The 26411-nt window shown below is 43.4% G+C and overlaps 1 protein-coding gene across 1 annotated transcript in view; it reads right to left on the bottom strand.

The window, feature by feature from the left end:
- PLCH2 (phospholipase C eta 2) overlaps positions 1-4715 on the bottom strand; it is a 118737-nt gene extending 114022 nt beyond the window's left edge. The window contains exon 1 of the mRNA XM_083629049.1: positions 4117-4715. Within this exon, the coding sequence (XP_083485175.1) occupies positions 4117-4237 (121 nt within the window). The 5' untranslated portion in view covers positions 4238-4715. The remainder of the gene's footprint in view (positions 1-4116) is intronic.
- Between the last annotated feature and the right edge of the window lie 21696 nt (positions 4716-26411).

Genomic DNA, 26411 nt, shown 5'->3' with positions numbered 1-26411 from the left:
TACTGGTTGCATTTGCAGGACTGATTTCCATTCTGAACACGAGATTGGGAAGTGAACATCAGCAATTTCTGCTCCTATTTCTGTTTCCGTTTCTCCAACATCCCTGCCTGTGACTCTATTGTAAATTAAATAATAAAAACATCATAGGATACTGATTTATCTTTACACCAAATCCTGACCTTTGTTTTGTTAGCATTATTTTAGCTGTTACAAGAGAACATTGAAATGTTTCATTTATTAGCCACTAATATGTCACATTGTTTCTAATTTACATTGTTAAATTTGATAAAACAGTTAATAGAAGGGGAAAGATATTCACAGATATTAAGCTGACCAGCTTGGGTCAAATTCCTCTCCTGCCCCCGCCCCTGGTGCTGACTAGAATACAGCTGACTTGGCTTTATTTCTGCATACTGGGAGCTTAAGCAGCACTGAGCAACTGGTTGCTTCTCACTGGAAGAATAAGGCACGCATTGCAGAAGGGACTGTCTGTCAGTGCCTGGTACTGTCCACCCAACATCCGTCCTTGGCCAAGACGAGACACAAAACACACACATGGTGTCATCACTGCTGCAGGCTGTTTACAAAAACTGCATTTTCCCCTTTGAGCAACTCCTATACCAGAAGGAAGAAGGCAGACTCTGCATAGCCCCCAAGGCTGCATATCACACTTTCTCCTCTCTGTGCTACAGTGAACTAGTTTATGCATGCAGGATCCCCATGCGACAGTGACGCCTTTTCCCCACCCACCGGGGCAGAAGGCAAGGGAGACCAACAACAGGTGGCGCCAGAGCCAATGGCAGGCAGAGCCAACATTCTAGTTTTGCCCCATCTGCCTCCTCCCTGCTGAGTTCTACAATGGCCAACACTGAGACTAAGAGGGAGGAAGCTAATAGGCAATGCTGCCGCCTGAAGTGGTTGCAAGAAGGTAGGCAGGTGGGGGCTGGCTGAGATGAGTGGGGCACTGTCCCACCTGCAAATGACTGCAGCATCGTATGAGCTGGACCAGAACAAAGCCCTGTTTCCACTGTGGCTAACCCAGCACCTCCAAGAAGCCCACAAGACACTGCAGAATTCTCTTGGCATTCTCCTGCAACTGGTATTCAGTGGGCAGATTCCATAAAGCCACTGAGAGATGACTCCTTCTCCATTAACAGGTCTTGGAAAGCCACCTAAACCTGTGGCAGCAATTCCCAAGCACACTTCTTTTTAATAAAGGGAAACTGACATATTCAGCATCGAATGGAGGAACAGAGTCATTGGAAGCTTAAGCCTAACGTGAACTGGCCCCTACGAAGGAAAGGTTTCCTTGCACTTACAGAAATCACCGCTTTCGTGCAATGATTTATTTAGCACTTACGAGCCGTGTATTATATTCCCAATGTTCCTCCACGGAGCTCGCAGTGAAAATTTGAGCCAGGATCTGAAGCCTCTGCACCTGGCAAGACTGTAAGCCTCTCAAATGCGCTGCACAGTATGAGCAGCACAAAATGCCCAGATGAGCCAGGTTGCATCAAGTCTGGGCTGGGATCTGAAACCGTGATTCCCAAGACCCAGTTCAACACAAAACATTAAACTACTGCAAGGACTTTTGACAATTAAAAAAGCATAAGAACCCTGTCCTTACATGGTCACTTTGCTTGTAGATTGCAGCTGCAGGAGATCCACAGTCCAGTAACACAGACTCCCTTATCCAGTGATAACAAAATTTTGGAATGCTCTCCACAGCAAGGATAGAAATGTCACAAGTTTCCTTCTACCAAGTCAGACGTTGGTCCCTCGAGCTCATCTTGGCTGTGAGTCCTGGATAGACCTGCTTCCTGACTTGCAGGCCTTTTTCCACCTGGCCTCTGAGGGCGGGGCGCTGGCTGACTCCAGCTACAAGGCTGGGGCTGATGAAGAGGCCAGAGAGCATCCTAGCTAAAGACCCATCCTGCAGGAAATTCTGAGCTGCATCCTTTGCAGCTGGAGATGAAGGAGAGGACAGAGGGTGAAAAAAGAGCTGAGTGGAGGGAGACCCTTTTCCCATCCTCTGGACCCACCCCCCTGGGAAACTCAACAAACCTGCTGCACCTGGAATTGGGTGGGGAGAGTGCAAAATGGGACACAGCTGTGGGCAGCCTGAGGAAGTACCACCCACCTTGGACCTGCCCATAAAAAGCAAGACCAGAGAAGGAAACTACTGTTTCCAGGAACTTTTCTTGTCGGGAGGAAAACGAATTGATAGTGATTCATATACAGTCGTACCTTGGATCCCGAACGCCTTGCGAGTCGAAAGTTTTGGCTTCCGAATGCCGCAAACCCGGAAGTGATTGTTCCAGTTTGTGAACATGCTTTGGAACCTGAATGTCCGACACTGCTTCTGCAGGTTCTGATTGGCTGTGGGAGCTTCCTGCAGCCAATCGGAAGCTGCGCCTTGGTTTCTGAATGTTTTGGAAGTTGAACGGACTTCCAGAATGGATTCCGTTCGAGTTCTGAGGTACCACTGTACAGGCACCCCCTGATTTGCAGGGGGTTGCATTCTGGGTAATCGTGTGTGATGCCCCACCCCATTCTGCCCCCTTTTCAGGCCACTTCCGGGTTGCTGGGATGCACACTTGAGTGGCTGCGCACATATCAGACACATGTAAATTGGTCGTGGTCTGTATATCAGTAGCTCTGTATTAATGTAACTTTTGTATATGTAATGATATCTTTGTAACGTTTTAAGTTGCCTGTTGCTGCTTCTGTTTTCTGTATGCCACTTAAGAGATCTTTTTGTTAAGAGGTATAGAAATTTAATTAATCTAATCTAATGTGTGCAGCTCTCCAAGAAATCAGGTAGGAGTCTCTCTTGGACCCACCTGGGAAATGTAGAGCTGGAAAAATGGGGGGGGGGTTCATTGTTAAAAAACCTTCAATGTAAAATTTCCTGCATAGAATAGGGCTTGGCATTTTTATTTAAGTAGCATGATTCCTCCCTGACCCCCCCCCCCAGTCCGCTGTATGTGTGGTGACACTACTATGGCCAACCCAACTTCATTCAGGGCCAAAGTAGACATTTCCACAGGGATGGGGAATATGTGATCCTCCAGCTGTTGCTGGACTATGGCTCCCTTCACCCTGACTACTAGTCATGCTAGCTGGGGCTGATGGAAGCTGGAACTGAACAACATCTGGAGGGCCACAGATTCTCCACCCCAGCATTACTCTAAATGGGTGATTAGCAACCACACCTGGTTTATTTTAATCTAAACACTAAGCATGGCAGGAGAGGACCTTTTCTTTGGGACCACAGTAGATGGGAAGAGGAGGTCTTGCTCTTTCCTCCATAGCTGTGATCCCAACAAAAATCTCCCTCCCCTCTTCACCATGATGCAATTGGTCATGGGGGGGGGGGACCTCCTGTTCACATCCATCCCTAAATCATGTATTTTAAAAATCACATTGCAGTGAAGCTTGTAGGGTCCTTTAGTCCAGTCTGGGGACTGTATAACAAAAAGCAAAATAGCTTTTGTACCAGAGGCGCAATTAACATTCTGCAAACTAAGGCTGGGGAGTGAGCACTTGTGGAAATGCGCACCGGAAATGAACCAGGAAAGCTGGACAATGTTTGGCAAGTTCTGTATGGTATAGATGCCAAACTAGCTGAACTGTAAGTCAAATGTTCTAAGCCAAAATGTTCTTGAAACATCTTCTCTAACAACCGACAATTTTATTTTATTTTTTTATTTTACTGCACATATACCAACTTTTTCTCCAAGGAGCTCAAGATGGCAAGCATGAGTCTCCTCTCTCCTCGTTTAAACCACACAACACTCCTGTGATGTAGGTTGGGCTGAGAGGCAGTGACTGGCCCAAAGTCACCCAGTGAGCTTCATGGCTGAGTGGGGATTTGAATCCTGTCCTCCCAAGTCTTGGTCCAACACTCTAACCACTACACCACACTGGATACATCACTGAAGAAGCAGAACGACTATAGCTTATGATTGCCTGAGGATACATCTCACTTTGTACAACCCCCCTCCCACAACTACAAATAGACAAAGCTGTCATTAAATACCACTTAAGCCCCAAAGCCTTTAAGACATTATTGTCTTGAGCAGAACAGGGATGTGTGTAAATTCGCAGTCTTACCCATCTGGCCCATTTTCCATTTGGGAGTGGCTACTATGCTTCCTCCGATCCAGAAAAACTCCTCTGCCAGGCGGGCAACCGAAAACTTGTTCTGGAACAAAGGACTTCTGGAGAGTTCCATTTTGGAGGACAAGGCCGCTTCTGTGTTCAGCGCAAGGGTTTTTTTTTTTTCCTGCCTCACATCCAGGAGGCTCAGATCAGGCAACTACAAGGTCCCGGTGGAAGGGCATGTACAAAAATATAAAGCATAAAAAAAGAAAAGAAAACCCAACCCTCAGACTGCTAAATTCTACTTGTGAATTAAAAGTCAGACGTCGTTCTAGGCTATTTTCAGTCACAGCCAATTTCTCAGCTTCAGTCTCCGGCCTCCCTCCGTCCTTCCGCAAGGCTGGAAGACAAACTCCCAGATTGTTTTCTTGGTAATCTAAGTCATTAGCACTTTGAGGCGCTCAAAAAAATAAAAATTAAAAAATTAAGATCTCACTTAAGACGTTGTTGGGGAGGAAGGTGAGATGCCTCCATTATTATTTGTCCCCTGAGAGGCAACGTGGCAGTTGGGGTGATGGAAAAAGAAGGCCTCTGATTCATGGCGTTAGATCTCCTCCCATCGTCACTGGTTGATGGCGAGCTCTGGGTGCTGTTACTTCAAGCCACAGCTGCCTCTTCTGCATCCTGCTTCCCCTTTTGACCGCTCAGAGTCCACCCCTGCAGGCATCCTGCACTGAGAGAGCACTTGAAATCCTAATGAATTTCCTATGCCTGCTTTTGCACTTCCGACGAGAGGTTCTTTCTGCTCTGTGCCAGGGCCATAGAGGGCTCTGAATGCCACTTCAAATCCATCTAGGCAGCTGAGAGTCTCGTCCTCTTATCGCTATACTGTTGTATACTTTAAAAAGAAGATGACGACGATGGCTATACGTACCAAATCAAAAGGTATCCTTTTTAAACCATCTTCTTGCCTTCTTGCTCAAGCCTGAACTGCTTAATCATCATCTTTAGAGGAACATTTTCAATCCAGCAAGAGGAGGAAGAGAAAAAGCAATCCGCAATCCAACTCGAGCAACACATGTTTGCTTGAAATGCTAAATCCTGCATATACACTAATCCCAAAGCCGTAGCTTCTGCCCTATCCATTCAAGGGATTTAGTGTGTGTGTGCATGTGCAGGCAGTGTGGCTGCAGGAAAATGAGACCAGAGAGAAGAAAAGAGGCTCTGTTTTTGATTTCTCTGCCAGTCTCTCTCAGACTGCATGTGCCCAACTGACCTGGATGGATATCCCAGGCATAATAGGATGACATCTCGTGTTTTGCCATCCACCTTTTCGCTGAAATTGAAATTTGGAGGCAAATGTAGATGCTGTCACTTGGGCAAAACATGCGAGAATTTTCAAGGGACATGTAAAGAGTTTGGCTAAAACTCACCAAATTCTGCCAGGGGAGAGGGGAGGGAAAGTTTGGCATGTAATGTGTGGTACTGTCCAGAGCATGGGTAGGCATACTAAGGCCCGGGGGCCGGATCCGGCCCAATCGCCTTCTCAATCTGGCCCACGGACTGTCTGGGAATCAGTGTGTTTTTACATGAGTAGAATGTGTCCTTTTATTTAAAATGCATCTCTGGGTTATTTGTGGGGCCTGCCTGGTGTTTTTACATGAGCAGAATGTGTGTTTTTATTTAATATTCATCTCTGGGTTATTTGTGGGGCATAGGAATTTTATTTAATTTTTCAAGATATAGTCTGGCCCCCCACAAGGTCTGAGGGACAGTGAAGCGGCCCCCTGCTGAAAAAGTTTGCTGACCCCTGGGACTCCAGAGGAACACTTGTAGAATGTGGTCCAGGAAAAAAGACCCATGGTTGCACAAATGAAGGGCACTTCAGTATGTGGAACTTGTATAACACTTTGCTCTGTCTCCTTAAGGCTCCCCACACTCTAGAATTCACATATATATATATATATCCTTAAGAGGGATTAATAAAATAACCTCAGTGTTCAAGGTACATTCTGCAAGAGAGCTGAAATGAGCTCAAACTACTTGTAAAACATTCACTTATTCATTCTTTGTTGCCTTCAGAGACATCGACATTATGAGCCAAGCCTAACTCATGCTGATGAAGTGACATAAACATGCCAGCATTTTAGTGTGATCCCTGATTGAGGTGGGAGGGCAGGATTCATGACAAATTCAGGAGGAGAGGAAGCAACAAGCACATATCCATGTATGAATGGTGTCAAGGGATAAAAAGCAAGGCAAAATATTCCTGTTGAATAGTATAAGAATAGGTGGGTTTTTGAACTAATTTTGCATCTAATTTAGGGGGGACAGAGGGGAGCAGAACTCTGCCAGAATTCTGAGTTTCTACTCCAAAATCAAAAGTAGCATATGTTCAGTAAGCCCTATGAAAACAGTGTTGCACCAGACAATACTTTGCAAGTGATTGGCTTTTATGCATAGTCAGGAATGAAACACTTAAGATTACTTTGGCATGTTACCAGCGCCTGCAAATACATCTTAACATTTGGTTCATCCTAAGGGGGCTGAAGCCAGGGCAGTAGGCAATTGTGCCAGGAAGAAAAACGGGGTGAGCTGAGCAATGATAAGACGTGGCGTAATTCGTCTTTGATCTCTTCCCTGGAGAAGAGCTGAAGTACTTAGTGGGACCCAAGCTTATTACAAGTGGTTACTATTCTTGCCTCTTTTGACAGCATCCTCAGGCAAGCACAACAGCCACACACACATAGACAGGGCTGGCCTAGCCATTAGGCAGGATAAGGCCACTGCCTCAAGCGGCAGAAGCCCTTGAGCTGGCTAACAACCCCCGCCCGATGGGTACACACCAGTGGCAGAGAAGCAGTGCCAACATCAGAATCAATATGGGGCAAGATCTCACCCAAAATCAGAGATATCTCACCTGAAATCAACACCAATGGTGGCAGCACTTCTCTGGCAGTGGCAGATGTGGCAGGGCACAAGGTGAGCACAGCAGCAGAGTGGGCAGTGTAGACGGCAGTGACAAGTATGGTGATGGTGGGAGCAGCAGTGGCAACATGGGAGGACAGAACTTCCCAGTTTGCCTAAAGAGGTGAAACACAATGAACTGCCCCTGCATGTAGACATTCCATTGAGAGCCTCCTAATTTGAGAAGCAATGGTGTGTGGAGTAAAGATGCTTTGAACAATTTGATCTCTGCATGCTCCTACAACCAGTGACAAGACCTGTACCTCTTGGACTAACTTAATGATCAACCAAACACTGCGCTTCTCCTCATTCTGAGACACACTGTGCCATTGCTTGGCAGGTTAAACATATTAAAATATGCATCTAAACAGCAGTAACACACACTTTTAAATATGTATTTTGGGAGGACTTTTAAAAACCCACAGGTTTAATGTGGAACTAGTTAGTACAGACATGCAAAAGTGCCATTCATCTTCAGTCTGGAGGCATGCAACACAATGCCACAGCGGATGCAATTCTGCTGCATCCTTTATCTGGGGCTGGTACAAACCTATGGTACATCTCCCTCCTTGTCATAGAATTGTAGAGTTGGAAGGGACTCCTAGGTTCATCTAGTTCAACCCCCTGCAGTGCAGTCCAGGTTTTTTTTTGGGGGGGGGATAGAGGCTTGATTGAGACCTTTGCTTATGCTCCTTGAGTTTCTGACCAACATGCAGAAACAGTATGTATCTATATGGCTTCTTAACTTTACAAATACACAAAATGTCGCTATTTTTTTTTAAAAAAACTGCTTTTAGGAGTTTTAACTGTATTGACATGTTTACCACCTGGGCTCCTTTGGAGGAGTAGCAGGATATAAATTTAATAATAAGTAATAGTTTCTCCAAAACACTTTCTTCTTCTTCTTCTTCTTCTTCTTCTTCTTCTTCTTCTTCTTCTTCTTCTTCTTCTTCCTCTGGAATGCCCAAGTTTTGTGTGGAAAGCCCTAGTTCACTTCAAACTAAGATGTCTGCAGATGAAACCTTGCCTGATGAAATACCATATTTTTCCGTGTATAACACACCCCAGTGTATAAGACGCACCCTATTTTGGGGGACACCAAACAAAGAAAATGGGGGCTTGCCCATAGTAGTTGTTGAGCTTTGGGGGGGGGATCGCTGAAAATTGTTCACCCGCCTGACCTACGCTGCCACTCGCATGCATCAGAAAAGCCACCAATCATCTGCCCCCACGCCGCCAATCACACGCCCTACTGCCGCAGCAACAGCAAATCAACGCAAGCCCTTGTCGCAGCCACCAATAACACGCCTAATAGCTGCTGACAATCTCTGGCTCGCGGCAGCAACCAATCCCACATCCCCCCTATGCACTATCCCTGTATAAGACGATCCCCAATTTTTAGCGTATTTTTTATTTTTTAAAAAACTTGTCTTATACACAGAAAAAATATGGTACATCTTCCTTGGGGTTGTACGCATTGCTATTCCTACTCAGAGTAGGGCAACTGAATTTAATGGCCATCACTACCGAAGGCCCATGAATCTCAGTGAACCTACTCTGATTAGGTCTTATAGTTAGACACACCCACAATATCCAAAAACCAAAATCAAATGTCAAGGAGAAAGGCTAGAGTGAAGCCATAATACCTGGTGTGCTAGCTTTCGGTCTGCTGCAATTCAAAACAAAAGAGAGAAAGGGATCAAGCACGTAAACCAGCTGAATCTTACTTTTTCTAGCCGATATTTCTTTAATGCTGTCCCCATTTTGACCTGCTTGTCCAAGAAACTGTCAATGTCATCAGGGTTGTTTATTAAAAAAAAAAAGTGGGGTTCACCATTGTTGCTGTTAGTAAAGGTGGGCATGATAACTTGCTTTTAAATATTGTAAAATATCCTCTGTTTTGCTCATTGCATTCAGTTCCTTTCTGGATGAAACTGGGAGGGGGGGTTATTAAAGTTCTTGCTGCAGTCTGAAGCACTGCATCCTCAGAAAGAATTAGAACTCTGCTTCAGGATGATCCAGCTGCAGCTCTCCCCATCACTTCTCAAAGTGACCCTCTCTATGAGGCTGATTTGAAATTCAAGCCATCCAACTAAATACCAAATGCAGCTGTATCCATGAAGAGATGATGCAAGGGACATGCGCTTGCTATATTGACTTCCTGAAGCCTTAATGAGTAGGGCTACATGGCTGCCCGTGGCTATAAAATATGATAGGCCCACTGTTCTCTAATTGACCTCTCAAGGGATCAGTCTTCTAGCACCTCATCAGTGTGCTGCATTAATCTTTGGTGTGCATGACCACACTGTTGCCATATGTACTAGGCAAGACACATTGGGTAGTTAATAGGAAAGGGAGGAGACACTGGGTTCTGTTTTTAATGCTTGCTTCTCAAAACAGGACAGCGATCCTTCAAAATTCGCACTTCTCAGAATTGCATGATGCAGTTCTCCAATGAAACAATGTGTAGGAAAATGTTTCCGTTATGGGAAAGTGCATTTTTTAAAAGGTGCATGTTAGTGAAAACGACATATTAAAAAAGGCTTGTGGGAAGAGGACTTGTTGCAAGCACACGTACAGCAAGCAAAATGTGTATATCTGGAGAAAATCGCACTTTTCACAATTTTCATGAAGGCTTTAAAAGAAATGTGGGCAACAGAACTTAGCAGTGATAAAATGAGAAATCGAGAATCACAGCACCTGCTGTGGCTGCAGAGACCAGGAACTCATAACTGCTGCCTCCCATGTTGTTTTCTCTGTGTTAGCAGCACCAAAGTGACCTCTCCATAGCACAAGAGCCAGATGACAATACCCCCTTCTTGATGTCTTCGAAGATCCTTACAGCTAACTATCAGATCTCACGTGATTTTTTTTATGTGATGAATTATTGTTTTAAAAAGATGAACCAGTAATTTTGTGATTATTGTGCACAGTATTGGTATTGTATGTTTTATTGTAGTTGTATATTATTGTTGTCTACTGCCTTGATATTTCATACGAGTGGATGGTGTATGTTAGCAAAGTCACTGAAATAGTGTAGATGGAGTCCAGAGAGCAAATAAATTCTGACGAAATTGAAGAAAAACAGTGCATATTTTGAGTAGAAAGGAACAACAAGGTTTTTGGGGTTTTTTACTTCCTTACTTCCAGTCTTGTATATAGCAGGGAGACATTTGACTAAGTACACCATGGAAAAACTCCCTCAGATCTACACAGCCATGTTCTACCTCACTAAAGATCAGCCACACAGACTGGTTGCTAAGCAACACCTTCACCCTATCTTGGGTAGCTGACTAACAGTGAGAACAGAATTAACCCCTGAGTTAAAAAATGAATGAGCCCTGCTGCTGCACTTCCAACAGTATGCATATATATTTAATGAAATAAATAAAAAGTTTTCCCCTCAGACTCTTTTAACTGGAGATGACAGGGACCAACTCAGGGGACCTTTGTTTGCAACATATATCCTCTAACAACAGTGTTTCCCAAACCTGGGTGTCCAGCTGCTTTTGGACTACAATTCCCACCACCCCTGACCACTGGTGTTGCTAGCTAGGGTTGATGGGAGTTGTAGTCCAAAAACAGCTGGAGACCCAAGTTTGGGAAACATTGTTCTACAACCATGCTGCAGCTCTCTCCCCTCAATATAACTGGCCTTTGCTTCAACTTCATTGGTCAATCAGAGGAGGCACTCTACATGTGGCAAAAACTGTGTCAATCGGACACAGTTAGAAGTCATCAGCCTCTGGTACAAGGGTGAATGCAGGCAAACACAGGGAATGGGAGTAAACAAGGCACACATACCCCCACCTGTCACTGGGAAGACGAGCAACTTAAACCTTGATCATGGATTTATTAGGGAGCTTAGTGCACCATCCATATGGCACAGCTGTTCAAAAGATTCTGCTTCTTTCACAACCTCAGAGTTGGAGGACCTTGCATTCAAGCAAAGCGTGTGCAGTTTCCAAAGTATCTGTGAATCCAGCAACACTAAAGCAGAACTGAACAGAAATGCCTCTTTCAGTACTTTCTTTTTTTCATGAACTGTTGACTTCACCAAGTTCTGAGCACTGCAGAGAAAACCCTGAGCAAGATTTATGCAAGCGACCAGGGAATCTGAAGATAAGCTAAAATGCATCCTTAGACAGAATTACCCTGGGAATATTGTCTAAAGTAAAGGTAAAGGGACCCCTGACCTTAGGTCCAGTCGCGAACGACTCTGGGGTTGCGGCGCTCATCTCGCTTTATTGGCCAAGGGAGCCGGCATACAGCTTCCAGGTCATGTGGGGAGCATGACTAAGCTGCTTCTGGTGAACCAGAGCAGTGCACGGAAACGCCGTTTACCTTCCCGGCGGAGCGGTACCTATTTATCTACTTGCACTTTGATGTGCTTTTCAACTGCTAGGTTGGCAGGAGCTGGGACTGAGCAACAGGAGTTCACCCCATCGCGGGGATTCGAACTGCCAACCTTCCGATCGGCAAGCCCTGGGCTCTGTGGTTTAGACCACAGCGCCACCCATGTCCCTTTACTTTGGGAAAGTAGTGTTTCCCAAAGTGGGTGATATTGCCCCCTGGGGGGCATTGGAATGTTCCAGGAGGGTGGTAGTAGCCTCTGCTGCAAGTGAGGGGGTGTTGAATCAAAATAAGTGGGCATTGGAAGCATAAAGAAATAAGAGAAGTTCGAAAAACTGTTCATACATGTTTCATCTGTTGTGTAATGACACCCGTGCTGTTGCAGGACAGCAACAGATCTGGTGGTCGTGCTGGAGGTGAGTGGTTTTCCTCGGCTTGTAGTACATCTGGGAGATGTACAGCACACATATATCCTATTTTACTGGGGTTTAGTGTTCCTACTACAATGTTATAGAGGCAACATCAGCCCTCTTAAAACCCTGTGCCTTTGCCTTCATTAACATGGCAAAAACTCCTCTTGCCCCTCTGGTGTGGCACCATTGCAAGATCTCAGGAAACAGGAAAGTGCTCTCCTTCCCGTTTCCAGAGGAATAAAATCTTCCCACAACAGCACTGCACCAGAAAGAGAAACAGGCAAGAAGGACTTCTGATAGCTTTCTTCTTCCTCCCTGTTACCATGCTGGAGAAGGAGAAGGGTCTTCTTCTCCTGAACTGTAATGGAGATCAAAAATACTAGGCCTGCCCCCTCTGGCAGTCAGCCTGCCTACCAGTCTGTATGTCTGGCCTCCCTAGCCCCCAGCACTGCTATGTGTTTGTTTGTTTGTTTGTTTGTTTGTTTGTTTGTTTGTTTGTTTGTGCATGGCTGCTTCCCTGTGTTTATTTATGTGGTCTCTATATGTGTGCTGTAAGTATTGTGTGAGTGCAGGCAAGTGTACACACAGTGGCAACACCCACCTCTGGCATGTTGCCATCACAGTTTGGCCTGAAAATATGTTAGCCACCCCTGCTCTAATCACTGGGCATCACAGGCTTTCATGTAAGGAAGCTAACAGAGATCTGATAGAACAGTGAAGTTCCCTATAGGGAAGCCTTTCAGTTCCGAAGACACATTGATTCTTTTTGCCTTACCAACCTCTCCTTGCACGCTACCCAAGCATTCCTGCTGCCCACATAATTGCTCAGGATTAGAGAGAATTAGCCTACATTGCTGGCGACCAAGTAGGTCAGGTAACGAAGCCGCCGTCCTTTACTGGGGCAGAGGAAGCCCATTGTTGAACAAGAGAAGACCTATAGAGTTACCGGGCTGAGGTCACAGGAATAATTCAAAACAACCTGCTAGGTTGGGTTTTCTAATGGAAAAGCAAAACAAAACCCCAGGTCTGCAGCAGTTCCTGTGTTACATCACATTGGTCTTAAACTCTCCCTCTCTCTCTCTCTCTCTCTCTCTCTGTGTGTGTGTGTGTGTGTGTGTGTATGAGTGTGTGAGAGAGAGAGAGATATTCAGCCAGGTTTTACTCAAAGTAGACCCACTGAAATCGACAAACCCAAGGTAGATGTGTCCATTAACATCAATGAATCTGCTCTGAGTGGGACTAGCATTGGATACACCCCTGGGTTTCTCTAAATATTCATAAATACGTATCTCTTTTGCTGTTCTCATATGCATTTTATGGGGCTCAGGACACCAATACCTCAAGGACCCTCTCTCCCCATAGGAACTGGCCCAGTCCTTGTAATCATCAGCTGAGGCCCTTTGGGGAGTCCAGAGGTGGCATCACAAAAAGGGCCTTTTCAGTGGTGGCTGAAAACCATGGTTTGGCATAGCGTTGGAACACAGCCAACATGCCCATACTTTCTGAGAAGTGCACAGCCAACTAAATTCACATCCAGCCACTTGGGGGTCTGCAGTCTGAGGATTGATAAAAAGCATTGCTTCCCATTTTATATTCCCAGGTGGCTTTCTTTCCAAAAGACTCCTAAAATCGTTCATCTGTAGATTTTACATTCACTTATCCAATTAAGAAAACATTTAGTCCATCCCCAATATGCACACACTTCTAAAAAAAACCCTTCCTTTGTTCTGGGCCTCCGGAATGGTTGCTTTTAAAATACAAACATATGCTAATAATCTTCAGCAATTAAGCACCAGCCTCTTTATTCAATACGTCCTCAAGCTATTAAAATAAAGAAACTGGGGGTGGGGGAACATTCTGAGTATTTTGCATTCACTTCAGCTCCTGGTTGTTGTTGTTGTTTTAAGCTGTTTCCCTTTTTAAAAATAATATATACATCAATTTCAGCTTTGCAGACTATATAAGCCATTCCACCTCCAAGCATCTCAAAATATCTGCATGAACCAAACTAAGAATTCCAAAGATGTCTGGTTAAGAAAAGCTCTCTTTTTTTCAAGTTCTATTTAGTGAAAAGAGGAGGTGTGTGTGTTTTAATAGGAGGAACAATAATAGATAATGCATACAACATCGCAAGTTATTTTCTAAAGAGAAGTCTATGTTTTGTCAAAACTACAGCAGGGCAGACCACACTGTACCACACTGGAGCACTGAATCAGTTTCTGGGCACCGTATTTTAAATGAGTTTTGGGTTTTTTTAAGAATCTTTTTTCAGGCTGAAGAAGAAAAGATTAAGGAGAGACATGATAGTGGTCTTCAAATTATCTGAAAAGCTCTCAAGAGGAAGATGGAGAAGGATTGTTCTCCATTTCTCAAAAGAGCGGGTCTAGAATCAATGCGTGGAAATAGCAGGGAAGTACGGTAGATTTTGGCTAAACATTAAGAGGAACTTTCTGATGTGAAGATCTTCTTGACAGTGGAACAGACTGACTCAGGAGGTGGCAGGTTCTCTGTCATTAGAGAAGGTAATTGAATGTATATGCAGAGGTGAGAAGAACACTTGTCAGTAGGGTTCTCATTCGAAGGCAAACTTGCTTAATTCACACTTTCTGAAACATTATAGGAACTGAAACACAGCCATCCCTCAAAACTCGTGCTCTGAATTTTTGCAGTGCAGTACAGAATGCTAAGGGACACAGGTGGCGCTGTGGGTTAAACCACAGAGCCTAGGACTTGCCAATCAGAAGGTCAGCGGTGACGAGCGACAGGATGAGCTCCCGTTGCTCGATCCCTGCTCCTGCCAACCTAGCAGTTCGAAAGCACGTCAAAGTGCAAGTAGATAAATAGGTACCGCTCCGGCGGGAAGGTAAACAGCATTTCCGTGTGCTGCTCTGGTTCGCCAGAAGTGGCTTAGTCATGCTGGCCACATGACCCGGAAGCTGCACACCGGCTCCCTTGGCCAGTAAAGCGAGATGAGCGCCGCAACCCCAGAGTCGGCCACGACTGGACCTAATGGTCAGGGGTCCCTTTACCTTTACTTTACAGAATGCATAAATTTGTGAAAATAATATACAAATATGGGCTTTCACCTTGACCTGTTGTCAGGCCCTCCCTTCAGCAATACAGGAAGGCCGTTATAGGAAGATACCATATGAGGAGAGGAAATGCCCTTGTGGCTCTGGGCAGCAGGAAACAACAGAGCATGCCCTTCTTCACTGCCAGTATTACATAGACATTCGAGCTAGGTTTATCCAACCCATCCTATATAAGTTCAGAACAAGACTACATCTCCCTATTACTACAGGACGGATGCCCAGAAGTCACATATTTAGTCGCCAGATTTTGCGCTGGCATGATAGATATTTGTTGAAGGATGGTCTATGCTACAAATTAGTCCTAAATAGAAGGCCCATACTGTTAGATCCGCACTTCTGAAGCCCCGCCCCATACAGCTGTTCTCTTTTAACTGATCTCCTTTAAATTTTTCTTATCGGTTTTTATTCATCCATTATCTATGTTTAATCAAGTATTCTATGTACATGTTTTAATCTACATTTGGTTCTTGATCTCAATTAATTTAATAGTTATCTGCTTGGAGATACTGTTCTGCTACTTATTTAGATGTTTTGCTTATGCTGGTCTGTGACTGTAATAAAGGAAATTCATTCATATACAAATATGCATTATATTGGGGATGTTTTGAAGGGAAAAAAACGTGCATATTAGGCAAAACTGCACACAGAAAATGTATCTGTTAGGAAAATTTTGAACTAAAATGTTGAATAAATTTTCATGAGAAATTAGGAAAACTTAGGAGTGGGAAAAAATGAGGAAAAACCAAAATTGACAGATTGCCCCATCACTAACTGCTAAGGATGATAGAGATACAAGATTACCAGAACTCAGCAAGTCTGAACTAAATGACCTTCAAGGTACCTTCCAGCTCAATTTCTATGATTCTGTGATGGTAGCTTGCTTAAGGATAGCAACTGAGGTCAGCCCATACACCAAGGTTTTTAAATGGGGGCTTCCTGATTCATAGTTTAAGCTCCTAGTTATTATGCTAAGCATACAATATTTAAATAAACAGGGGAAAAACTCAATCCCAATATATATAATATGCATAATTGCAACAGTATTCTAAGTGTTCAAGATGTTGCTCATGCACACATGCTCCCCATTTTGTTTGTGTGGTGGCAACAAACCAAAAGCAATGAGAAAAGAACATCATATACATTCATATCATGATTTCTCTCTCTCTTTGGTGTTTTATCAATATGGATAAATACACATGTAACAGATTAATATGACAGCATATGCGAGATTGCATCAAAATTCTGTTTGTGCGGTCCCACACATTGGTGCAGCACTGCACAAAAATAATATTGATGTACTTATATGCATATTCATGTTGAATCTCCCCACCCCCTCAAATGCACTCATAATAAATGAAGATGCTAAAGGCTGATCTGATCTGTGGGTGCACGCTATTCTGCACACCTATGGCTGCAGGCCTGATTTAAAAAGCCCTCAGCAAGCAATTAGTTCAAGACTGATCTGTCCCCCTCTATCTTGGAGGGGAAAGGAAGAGGGAGAAGAGGGTGTCAGAAACAAAGAGGTGGCACACAGTGAAAAAGAGATGGCCTTGCCCACATTTGGCCCTATCACCACCCACCAATCATTTTCAGCCTTGCTTGCAGCAGATTGCCCCTGAGGGATGTGGCTTTCGGTGGGAGGCTGGGAGCCATGCCCACCCCGACCCCTGCTCTATGCAATACAGAAATTATTTTGAAAAACTTGGAACCATTGAGGATTCCTACCGCATGTCCCGCTTTGTACACAAGACTAAGTTATTAGAACCCTGAAGCCACGGCGGAATTCGGATCGGGAGAAGAATGCTTTTTCAGTGGACCAGTAATATAGGAGACGGGACGCGGGTGGCGCTGTGGGTAAAACCTCAGCGCCTAGGACTTGCCGATCGCATGGTCGGCGGTTCGAATCCCCACGGCGGGGTGCGCCCCCGTTGCTCGGTCCCAGCGCCTGCCAACCTAGCAGTTCGAAAGCACCCCCGGGTACAAGTAGATAAATAGGGACCGCTTACTAGCGGGAAGGTAAATGGCGTTTCCGTGTGCGGCTCTGGCTCGATAGAGTAGCTTCGTCATGCTGGCCACGTGACCCGGAAGTGTCTGCGGACAGCGCTGGCTCCCAGCCTCTAGAGTGAGATGAGCACACAACCCTAGAGTCTGTCAAGACTGGCGCATACGGGCAGGGGTACCTTTACCTAATATAGGAGACACGGTTGTGGACCTTTGACTTGCCTCCATCCACTTCACTGTGCTCTGTCCATGGTCCTGATCGCTTCCTTTCTTGACTGGTCTCATGGGCTCACCGCTTCTGCCTCTCTGCTAGTTCTCATCACCATTTCTCTCCTATTCTCCTTGCTGGGTCATGTAGGCTCTTCTGTGGGCCTCATCCATTAATGGGAGCATTTCCTTAGAGTAGCAAACTTCCTCCACCGCATTCTCTAATAATACATGCATCCTCTGATAAAACGCTGGACTTACAGTGAAGCAGGGAGTGGGCAGAGAGAAGAACCCCAGCTCATATGTATGTTAACTATGCTTCAATGCTAGTTAAAGTACTAGCAGTAATGATGGCAAAGGTGCTGAGACTAGTCCAATGCCAGGCTTCACTTTTCTCCTTTCAAGCTATAATAGGCTGCTGTTCCTGACACTGAATATAATAGGATGAAGCAGTAATCGGATAATCTCTATCTGCAGGATTGTGTGTGTGTGTTTGGTGGGGGTGGGGGTGGAATTAATGCCCTGCCAAGGATTCTGACAAAGAGAAGAACAAGACAGGCTCAGAATTGCAAAGGAGCGCAATCCCAGAAGCTTGCGACCAGCAAATGTGGGTGAGACCTCTGAAGCTCGCCTTGGGTTAAGGCAGAAGTTGCTGGAGTTCTGGTAACTTTTCCGAAAGAGCTCATTTCCAACTCACCCACCCATTGAAGCCCCTTCCCACCTGGCCCTTTCAAAAACAAATGGAGAGAAGTTGCTGTATTAGTCGGTATGGCAGAAAGAGGATGCAGGGACAAGATCCAAGAGCGAGGGTAGTGACCAGGCCTCCCCAGGGGTTTCACATGGGAATGGGCACTGGACACCCTTCTATTTCCCCCTTACAGCATCTGTGTTTCCATCCCCATGCAATCTAATGGAACACATTTACCTCCCCTGCATAATTCATGTCCACTGAATGTAATGGAGCCACAACATTCCATAGAGGGAAATTAAGGTGGGGAGCCCACCATCCCTCAAGTCATCTGTGGGGAATGGGTTCCCCCAACTCCCCCTGCCCCGCATTTCAATTCTCCTATATTGATTGCAGTGGTGTGACTTTGAGTCATTTTATTTAACAAGATGAAACTGAGAGAGGAGGGAAGCCATCATTCTCCAGATTGCATATTGATACAATTCAAAGAAGAATTTAGAGCTTGCAGTGCTCACCTTTCCTCTGAGATGTTATCAATAATTATTATTATTACAGTTATGAATCATTTCCTATTAAGTGCCTTAGAGTGATTTTGCAAAACAATTTTTAAAATATACAAAGCAATTAATTGCACATATAAAAAATGATCCTTTTCTGAAAAGTTATTTTCCTAGCATGGCTTGGGGGACTGTTATTGTCACCTGTAGTTCTAGGAGGGCTCATGATAAGGATATATAAGTCTATTTCCACATCCATGTCATTTTCACATGTGTTCAGCCCTAAACCAGCTCTGTCCTGTTTCCATACCAAACAGATAGGTGATAGATATAGATAGATGATTGATAGATAGAGAGAGAGAGATGATACAGATGATAGATGATAGATGATAGATAGATAGATAGATAGATAGATAGATAGACAGACAGACAGACAGACAGACAGATAGATAGATGACAGATAGTTAGATATAGATATACTGTAGTTAGACAGAAATGCAAAAGTGTATTTAAACATGTATTCAACTACATATTTCATCTCATTGTACACATTTTCTCTTAAAACACACAATTTCTTGTAAATGTTAGTACTTTTTTTGAGTCAAGAACCAAGTTGCAAAATTTGGAGCTCTGAAGGATAATTATGTAACAATCCATGTTTTAGTCTGGGATGAACAAATTGGGTCAGTTCACTAGGAAAAAAGTTGACTAAGCAAAATTTTCCTCCCTAGCTCATCATGTCTTGAAATAAAGGTAGCACCTTGGGGTGTGGAAGATCCTTCCTAAGGATACATCTTTAGAACCAGTCTTACTGACACTCAGGTTTCAAGTTAAGATTATGCCTCCTTTTAAATAATGGCTGATGCTTCTCCTTTTTTCTGCTGCCACTCACGTTATAATAATCTGGTTTTCTTCTCTAAAGCTGCATTCCCCCAGACACACACTTCATTTTGGAGCAAGCCCTCTTGTATTTAATGAGATTTACTTGTACTTAATGAGAAAACATGTCTAGGGCTGCATGTTTTACTAATATCAGATAGAGGGAAATAATATGAGGTGTTGTGAAGACTGCATTTGAGTACCTGGGGCTTCTTAAAATAAACCTGTAGTTCTTTCCAACTACTGAGTTGATGGATGTTCAATCTGCTGAACTACAAGCCCCAGAAAGCATGGCCAATGATCAGGGATGATTGGAATTGCAGTTCAGCAACATCTGGAGGGCCAAAGGTTTCTCATGCCCCGTGTTATTTCACTGCTATCCTGCCTGATTTGATCCTGGAATGCCCTGCTTTTCCTTAGGATGTCCCTATTTTCATCCTTTGAACATCCATTCAGGTGTCAGGCGCTGAGTAACCAATGACAAAGGGGCTTTAAATATATCTGCATGCTCCATGTAACAACACCACCCCTGGACAGACAGGAAAAGGAGGAGTTCCACTGATGATCCAGTTTCTATACTATTGTCCAATGATGGTCCGTTAATGCGATAGATGATAGATAGATATAGATAGATAGATAGATAGATGATAGATAGATAGATATAGATATAGATATAGATATAGATATAGATATAGATATAGATATAGATATAGATATAGATATAGATATAGATAATTTATTATGGTTGGAGACCAGCTTATAAAACACACTTGGGGGTACAATCCCAGAAGGAAAGCAAACATTTAAAACAATGTACAACAATAATGCCATAGATATATTCTGCCTAGTTACTAAAATCTTTCAGAATTATTTTGTTCTGCTAGTGCAGGGGTCAGCAAACTTTTTCAGCAGGGAGCCGGTCCACTGCCCCTCAGACCTTGTGGGGGGCCAGACTATATTTTGGAGGGGGGAAATGAACGACTTCCTATGCCCCACAAATAACCCAGAGATGCATTTTAAATAAAAGGACACATTCTACTCATGTAAAAACACGCTGATTCCTGGACTGCCCACGGGCCAGATTTAGAAGGCAATTGGGCCGGATCTGGCCCCTGGACCTTAGTTTGCCTACCCAAGTGCTAGTGCCTTCAAATGCCCGCAAATGCTAACATAAATGTTGAAGGTTATCTCCAACAAAGTTTGACTCAGAACAGACCCCACTGAAGTCAACATGTCGATTAATTGCAATGAGTTTACTTTGAGTAGGATTTGCACCAGGTGTAACCTTAGGTGTTGTCATCACCGAAGTGCAAAATAAAATTCTTGAATGTTTGGCATCTTTCTGGGAAGCTTCAAAACAGGGGAGAAAAACCAGAGATTTTCAGTCCTAGCGTTTGAAACCTCCTAGCGTGAAATCCACATCCTTTCCAACAGGCTGGCTACAAAGTAGCTCTGATAATTGGTTCAAAAGTCAAATAATTCTTCACGGAATCAAAAAGATATTGATCTGGCGCATTGCAACCTTATGATTTAGTGTGGACAATTAGTGTTTTCCAATTGTCGTTTATGCAAGGCCACTAAGAAACAATTCCCCCTCATTTTGCAGTTCATTTTGCAGCAGTAATTGTTTAATTAGCAGAAAACTTTCCACAGCCAAGAGTAAATCAGCACCGTTACCGCCTTCCCCTTTCTTTCTGCCAGCCATCTCTCTGAATCTCACTCCAATAAATTTTTTTTTTCCATAATCCAGGCTACATTCCATGGTGGTTTATATTCCAACCCACTAGGGCTAAACTGTGATTACCATGTACAGCAACCACCAAACTTTCCAGGTTTCTGTAAAGCTGTTCTGCTAAGAGTAGGGAAGGGTGAATCAATTTCTGTTTCTCTCTCTTTCTCAGTTTCTCATTTTTACAATCTTAAATTCAGTTCACCACATTTCAACATTGGTTTACCGTTTTTTTAAGTCCACGTGAAAATTCATCAACAAATTTCTCTTAGCATACATAGTTTTGAAGTATTTTGCCTAATGTACATATATTTGCAGATACATTTCCCCAATATAACAGGAATTTTGTATCTTATTTTCAGTAACAGATGCATTTTTATGTGCCCTTTGCCCTACTCTGTGCATCTTTAGTGCACATTATTTGGCTGGAGAGACTTCATACATGGGGAAATTTTGAAGGATGTGTTTCAGTTTGTGATTCAGAAAGTGCAAATTGGATATGTTTGACTAAGAGAAAGACCTGATCATCCATGCTTCCTGAAATGGGATCTGCTGAAAAAGACATTAAAAGAATTCAGGCTTTGCCTAAAATGGATCCTTTCACTCTTCTCTAGCACAGCACCCATTTTCTATAGTTCTGGTCCATAAAGGCCGACTAAAACAATTCTCACTGTGATTTACAGTGCAAGACTACAGCACACCATTTCTCCAGTCCAGGTTGCACCAAGGAGCTACCAGTACAAAATGTCTGGGAAGCAAACAGCTCCAGGGGGTGTTTGAGAAGGAAAAAGCACTAACTATTTGCACACTTTATTACAGGGATTTCGCAGGCATTGTTATCCTGAGTGTTCCTAAGCCAAGAACATGGCTGCTTGAAGCCAACTCTCTCTCTCTCTCTCATCCCTGAGAGAAACAAAGAATAACAGCCAGCAGTTATTTACATCAGCTTGCATCCTCCATTCAGCAGGGATGTTGTAGCTTGAGGAGGCATCCCAGGGCGGACCTGCCAGCCCCACCTGCAGTTCAGATCTCTCCCATCAAAGATCCAACCACATACTCATTGCAGAATCTGCAGTGCAGGAAATTGGCAGCTGCAGCTTCTCTGACAGATGGGTGCTCAGCCTCAGGAGAGCCTGTGGTCATATCTTGTGACACTACAACACGCTACCAGTTGTCTCAGGAGCAGCTACAGAGGCAAATAGCTTCCATCGGAGAACAGTTTGATCTTCGATGGCAACCAACAATCCCCCAAAAGGATTGAGAATCTAGTCTACCCCAGAGAGTCGGTCAATTGTCAAAAAAGCAGGGAGGGCTCACTTTTAGGCTCGGAAGGGACATAATAGGTTGCACCCACACCATACTCATATAGCACATTGCTTCCCCCAAAGAACCCTGGGAACTGTAGTCTACTGCCTCACAGAGCTACAATTCCCAGGACCCTTAACAAACTATAGTTCCCAGATTCTTTTGTGGAGAGGCATGTGCTTTAAATGTATGTGACCAAAGACACAGAGGCCTTTCCATATATATTTTTACGAGCACCCAAGATTTCTTTGATGCATGACAGGGCACAGAGGCCTTGATACATCCTGCAGCACTTCCCATGCCTGGCTGTGTCTTCCCTGACACCACTTTGCAGTTCAGACCTAAAGCAGAGGTCCTAAATTAATCTGAGAAATTCATGGATTAATTTTTGGGTTCCTTAAATACCGTATTTTTCGCTCTATAAGATGCACCAGACCATAAGGTGCACCTAGTTTTTGGAGGAGGAAAACAAGAGGAAAAAAAGTATTCTGAATCCCAGAAGCCAGAACAGCAAGAGGGATCTGGCTTCTGGGACAGCCTCTGGCTGTTCTGGCTTCTGGGATAGCTGCGCAGCCTGCATTCGCTCCATAAGACGCACTCACATTTCCCCTTACTTTTTAGGAGGAAAAAAGTGTGTCTTATGGAGCGAAAAATACGATAATCCATTTTGGACTAATTAAGAATGTGCAGGGGGAGGGGCCTGGGTGATGACAATGTTGTTGTTGTTGTTGTTGTTTGCCAAGTGAGAGATCCAGAAGACATCCCAAGATATGATACAATCCAAGGGAAGAGTAGCCTACACATGTGGTTGATTGTGGTTCTTCGTTAACGCCTAAAGCCGCAGTAACTAAACCGGTGCATAAATGATTTTTAAAGCAAGCCAAGATCTGCATGGGAAAGAGCCGGTTCTTACAAACACTTGTTTCACACTGTCATTCCTGCCCCTGTCCCTATGGGCAGACAATGGCAGTTTCCTTTACAAGATCATTTGCGCCTTGCCTTCAGCTCAGAAAAGCTGAAAAGCATGAAGGCCTTACATGGTCTAATGGGGTCTCAAATCCTATGGGGCTTTGTAAGAATCCTTTTTAATGCAAAGAGCTGCCCAGTTGCATTAATCCAATTAATTAAGTGACAATTTTAAAGAACCTGCGAGAGAATTTAAGCTCCCTGAAGGACAGCTGAGCATTTACTGCTCCAGCTAAGACCTCTCTCAGCCTTTCCTAGAGATAATGAGTGCTCTTGAATTACACCAAATGCCATCAAATTCCTCCACCAAGGAAGCCCAATTTATAACATTCAAGCTAGACAAATGTCCCCACCATACAATAGCTATGCAAGTGTTTTTACTTATCATCCACACCCTGGCCAAGGGCTAAAAGTTTTTAATTAATTGGGGAAACAGCAAAAGACTGGCAGGCTCAGATTACTTGTATGCCCAAGCCTCAAGATTTACCTCATGTCTGTATATTTTTTAAAATTCCAGTCTCCTTCCACTCTGTGCCCTCTCTCCTCTTCAATCTGAGCTCCAGGTTCCAAACAACTACATATCAAATGAAGCTCTCTGTTTGCCCTTTCACTATAACGGGGATCTAAAAATGACTATAATTTCCCCCTTTTGGCCAAACATGTATTAAGCCTGCCCAATTACAAATAGGTCAAAGGGAGTTTGTTGGGAGAAGTAAAGGGGATTAACATCCCTCTGCAATCCCTTATGTGAGGGTGGTTTTCTCTCTCTTTGTTTCTTACTTTAAAATAATTAGGTATATTGATGTTTTTAGCATTTATTTTGTTTTAGTTTTATATTGGTTTGTTTAGTTTTAGACTGGGGTTGGCAGGGGAAGGACTAGACCATGTGAAAAATGAACAGAATATTTTAGCTGCAGTTCATCCATTTTCAGCTTTGTATTCTCATTATAGAAAAGCGCGCCTAGACATTCCCTTGTTGCACCCATAACTTATGTTTAAGGTGCCATTTAGCTCCTAGCTTTCATATCTCAGTTTCTAGCACTGGTTGGAGGGTTTGCTATAACAATATCTATACATACAAACTGTGGCCTCTGACAGAGCAATGTTGTTGGCTGCTGTAGGCCTTCTTGGGAATAAATGTTTTACAGATCAGGGCTTAGTTACCTATTATTAGTGGGTGGGTTCAGTGGGGAAGAGATGTGGCAGAATGTGGCAGAGCTGAGATGGATTTGGCAAAAGGAAAGGAAAAAGGAAAACCAAGAACCTGGGAGTTTCCAGCCAGACAACACTGGCCGTTATCAGAAGGAATGCTGTCTTTTACTGTCAGACCGCCAGTATTAGCTGGCTGGGAAGCCTACATCGGGGCTCATAAAAACTCATTTCAAAACTTAAAATCCTTGCAAAATCAGGTGGGAATGCAACTGAAAATGGCCTGCTTCCCAACATCTGGATACCTTCCTGTGCTAATGAAGTCCAAAACCTGCAATTTGCGAGAGGCGATTTCCTAAGTCTGTGAAATTTGCGGTCCTGAAGGGGTCTAGTTGCATATCCAAAAGCATCAGCTCCCCTATTCACTCCCAACTCTCCAGCTTGGAACATGTTCTCTATGCAGTTACTGCCCTGATGAAGCCAACTCTGCTAATTTAATAATGCATCAGCCAAAGCAAATGGTTTGCCAGGGAATGTCAGGGAACGCATCGGTGATGGGAAAGTGCAGTTTGGAGACTACGAAGTCTGTGGGAGGATTTAATGGAAGAAATGGGTTGGTGGACATTGGGAACGGGAATACTGGAAAACAAGGATTTATCTTCTGCCCCTGTTAAAAGAATCCTAGAAGAAATAGAACAATTTGGTCAAGTTGCAGGTTTTTATTTAAGCAAGAGAAAGACCAAAATTATTGCGAAAAATATGGACCAATAATTAATAGAGGAAATGCAACAAAGTACAGGGCTGGAAGTGGTGAACAAAGTGAAATATTTAGGAGTATGGTTAACCCCCAAGAATATTGATTTGTTTCAAAATAACTATGTACCTGTTTGGAATGGGATAAAAAGGGATCTGGAGGTGTGGGGAAGATTGAAGCTATCATTTTGGGGAAGGATATCTATGATAAAGATGAGTGTGCTGCCAAGGATGTTATTTCTATTCCAATCACTACCAATAATTAAAGGGGCATCAATTTTCAAAGAATGGCAAAAAATAGTTTCAAGATACATCTGGCAGGGCAAGAAGCCAAGGATTCAGTTTAAGTTATTAACAGATGTGAGAGAAAGAGGTGGCTTCGCCCTGCCAAACTTGAAACTATATTATGAAGCATCATGCCTCTGTTGGTTAAAGGAATGGATTAAATTAGTGAATGGAGAGCTGTTAGATTTAGAAGGATTTGATAATAGATTCGGGTGGCATGCATATCTGTGGTATGAAAAGAAAAAAATTCATAAAGGCTTTGAAAACCACATCTTCCGAAGATCATTGATAGAGGTGTGGGAGAGGTATAAAAATTTGTTGGAACCAAGACTCCCCCATTGGCTTTCACCATTGGAAGTGATGAGTGTGAAAAAGATAAACATGAGGGGGAGGTGGATAACTTACGGAGAACTGATAGTAAGAGGGGGGGGGATGGAAAATGAAGACTTATGAAGAAGTGAAATAATTTGTTTATGATTGGTTGCACTACTACCAGATTAGTGAAATGTTTAAAAAAGACTGTAAAATGTGTGGATATGAAGGAAAAGAATCAAAATTTCAAATAGAGGTATTGAATAATGAGTATAAAAATTTGTCTAAAATGTATAAAATGTTGTTGGAATGGCATACAAAAGATGAAGAGGTGAAATCAGTAATGATACATTGGGCCGGAGACTTTGGTTATAATATACAATATGATGATTGGACGAAATTATGGAATGAAAGGTTAAAATTTACGGCGTGTACCGCGTTGAAGGAAAATGTAATGAAAATGGTATATAGATGGTACATAACGCCAGTTAAATTAGCTAAAATGTATAAAAAATGTAACAAGTGTTGGAAATGTAAAGAAAAAGAAGGAACTTTCTATCATATGTGGTGGGAATACAAAAAGGTGAAAGGCTTCTGGGAAACGATATATAAGGAATTGAAAAAGATGTTGAGATATACATTTGTTAGAAAACCAGAAGCCTTCTTACTAGGATTGGTAGGTAATGAAATTAATAGAAAAGATTGTAAACT

The sequence above is a fragment of the Podarcis filfolensis genome (genome assembly GCF_964270895.1).
Source record: "Podarcis filfolensis genome assembly, chromosome: 8".
Taxonomy (NCBI): domain Eukaryota; kingdom Metazoa; phylum Chordata; class Lepidosauria; order Squamata; family Lacertidae; genus Podarcis; species Podarcis filfolensis.
This window is presented reverse-complemented; position numbering and strand designations above follow the sequence as displayed.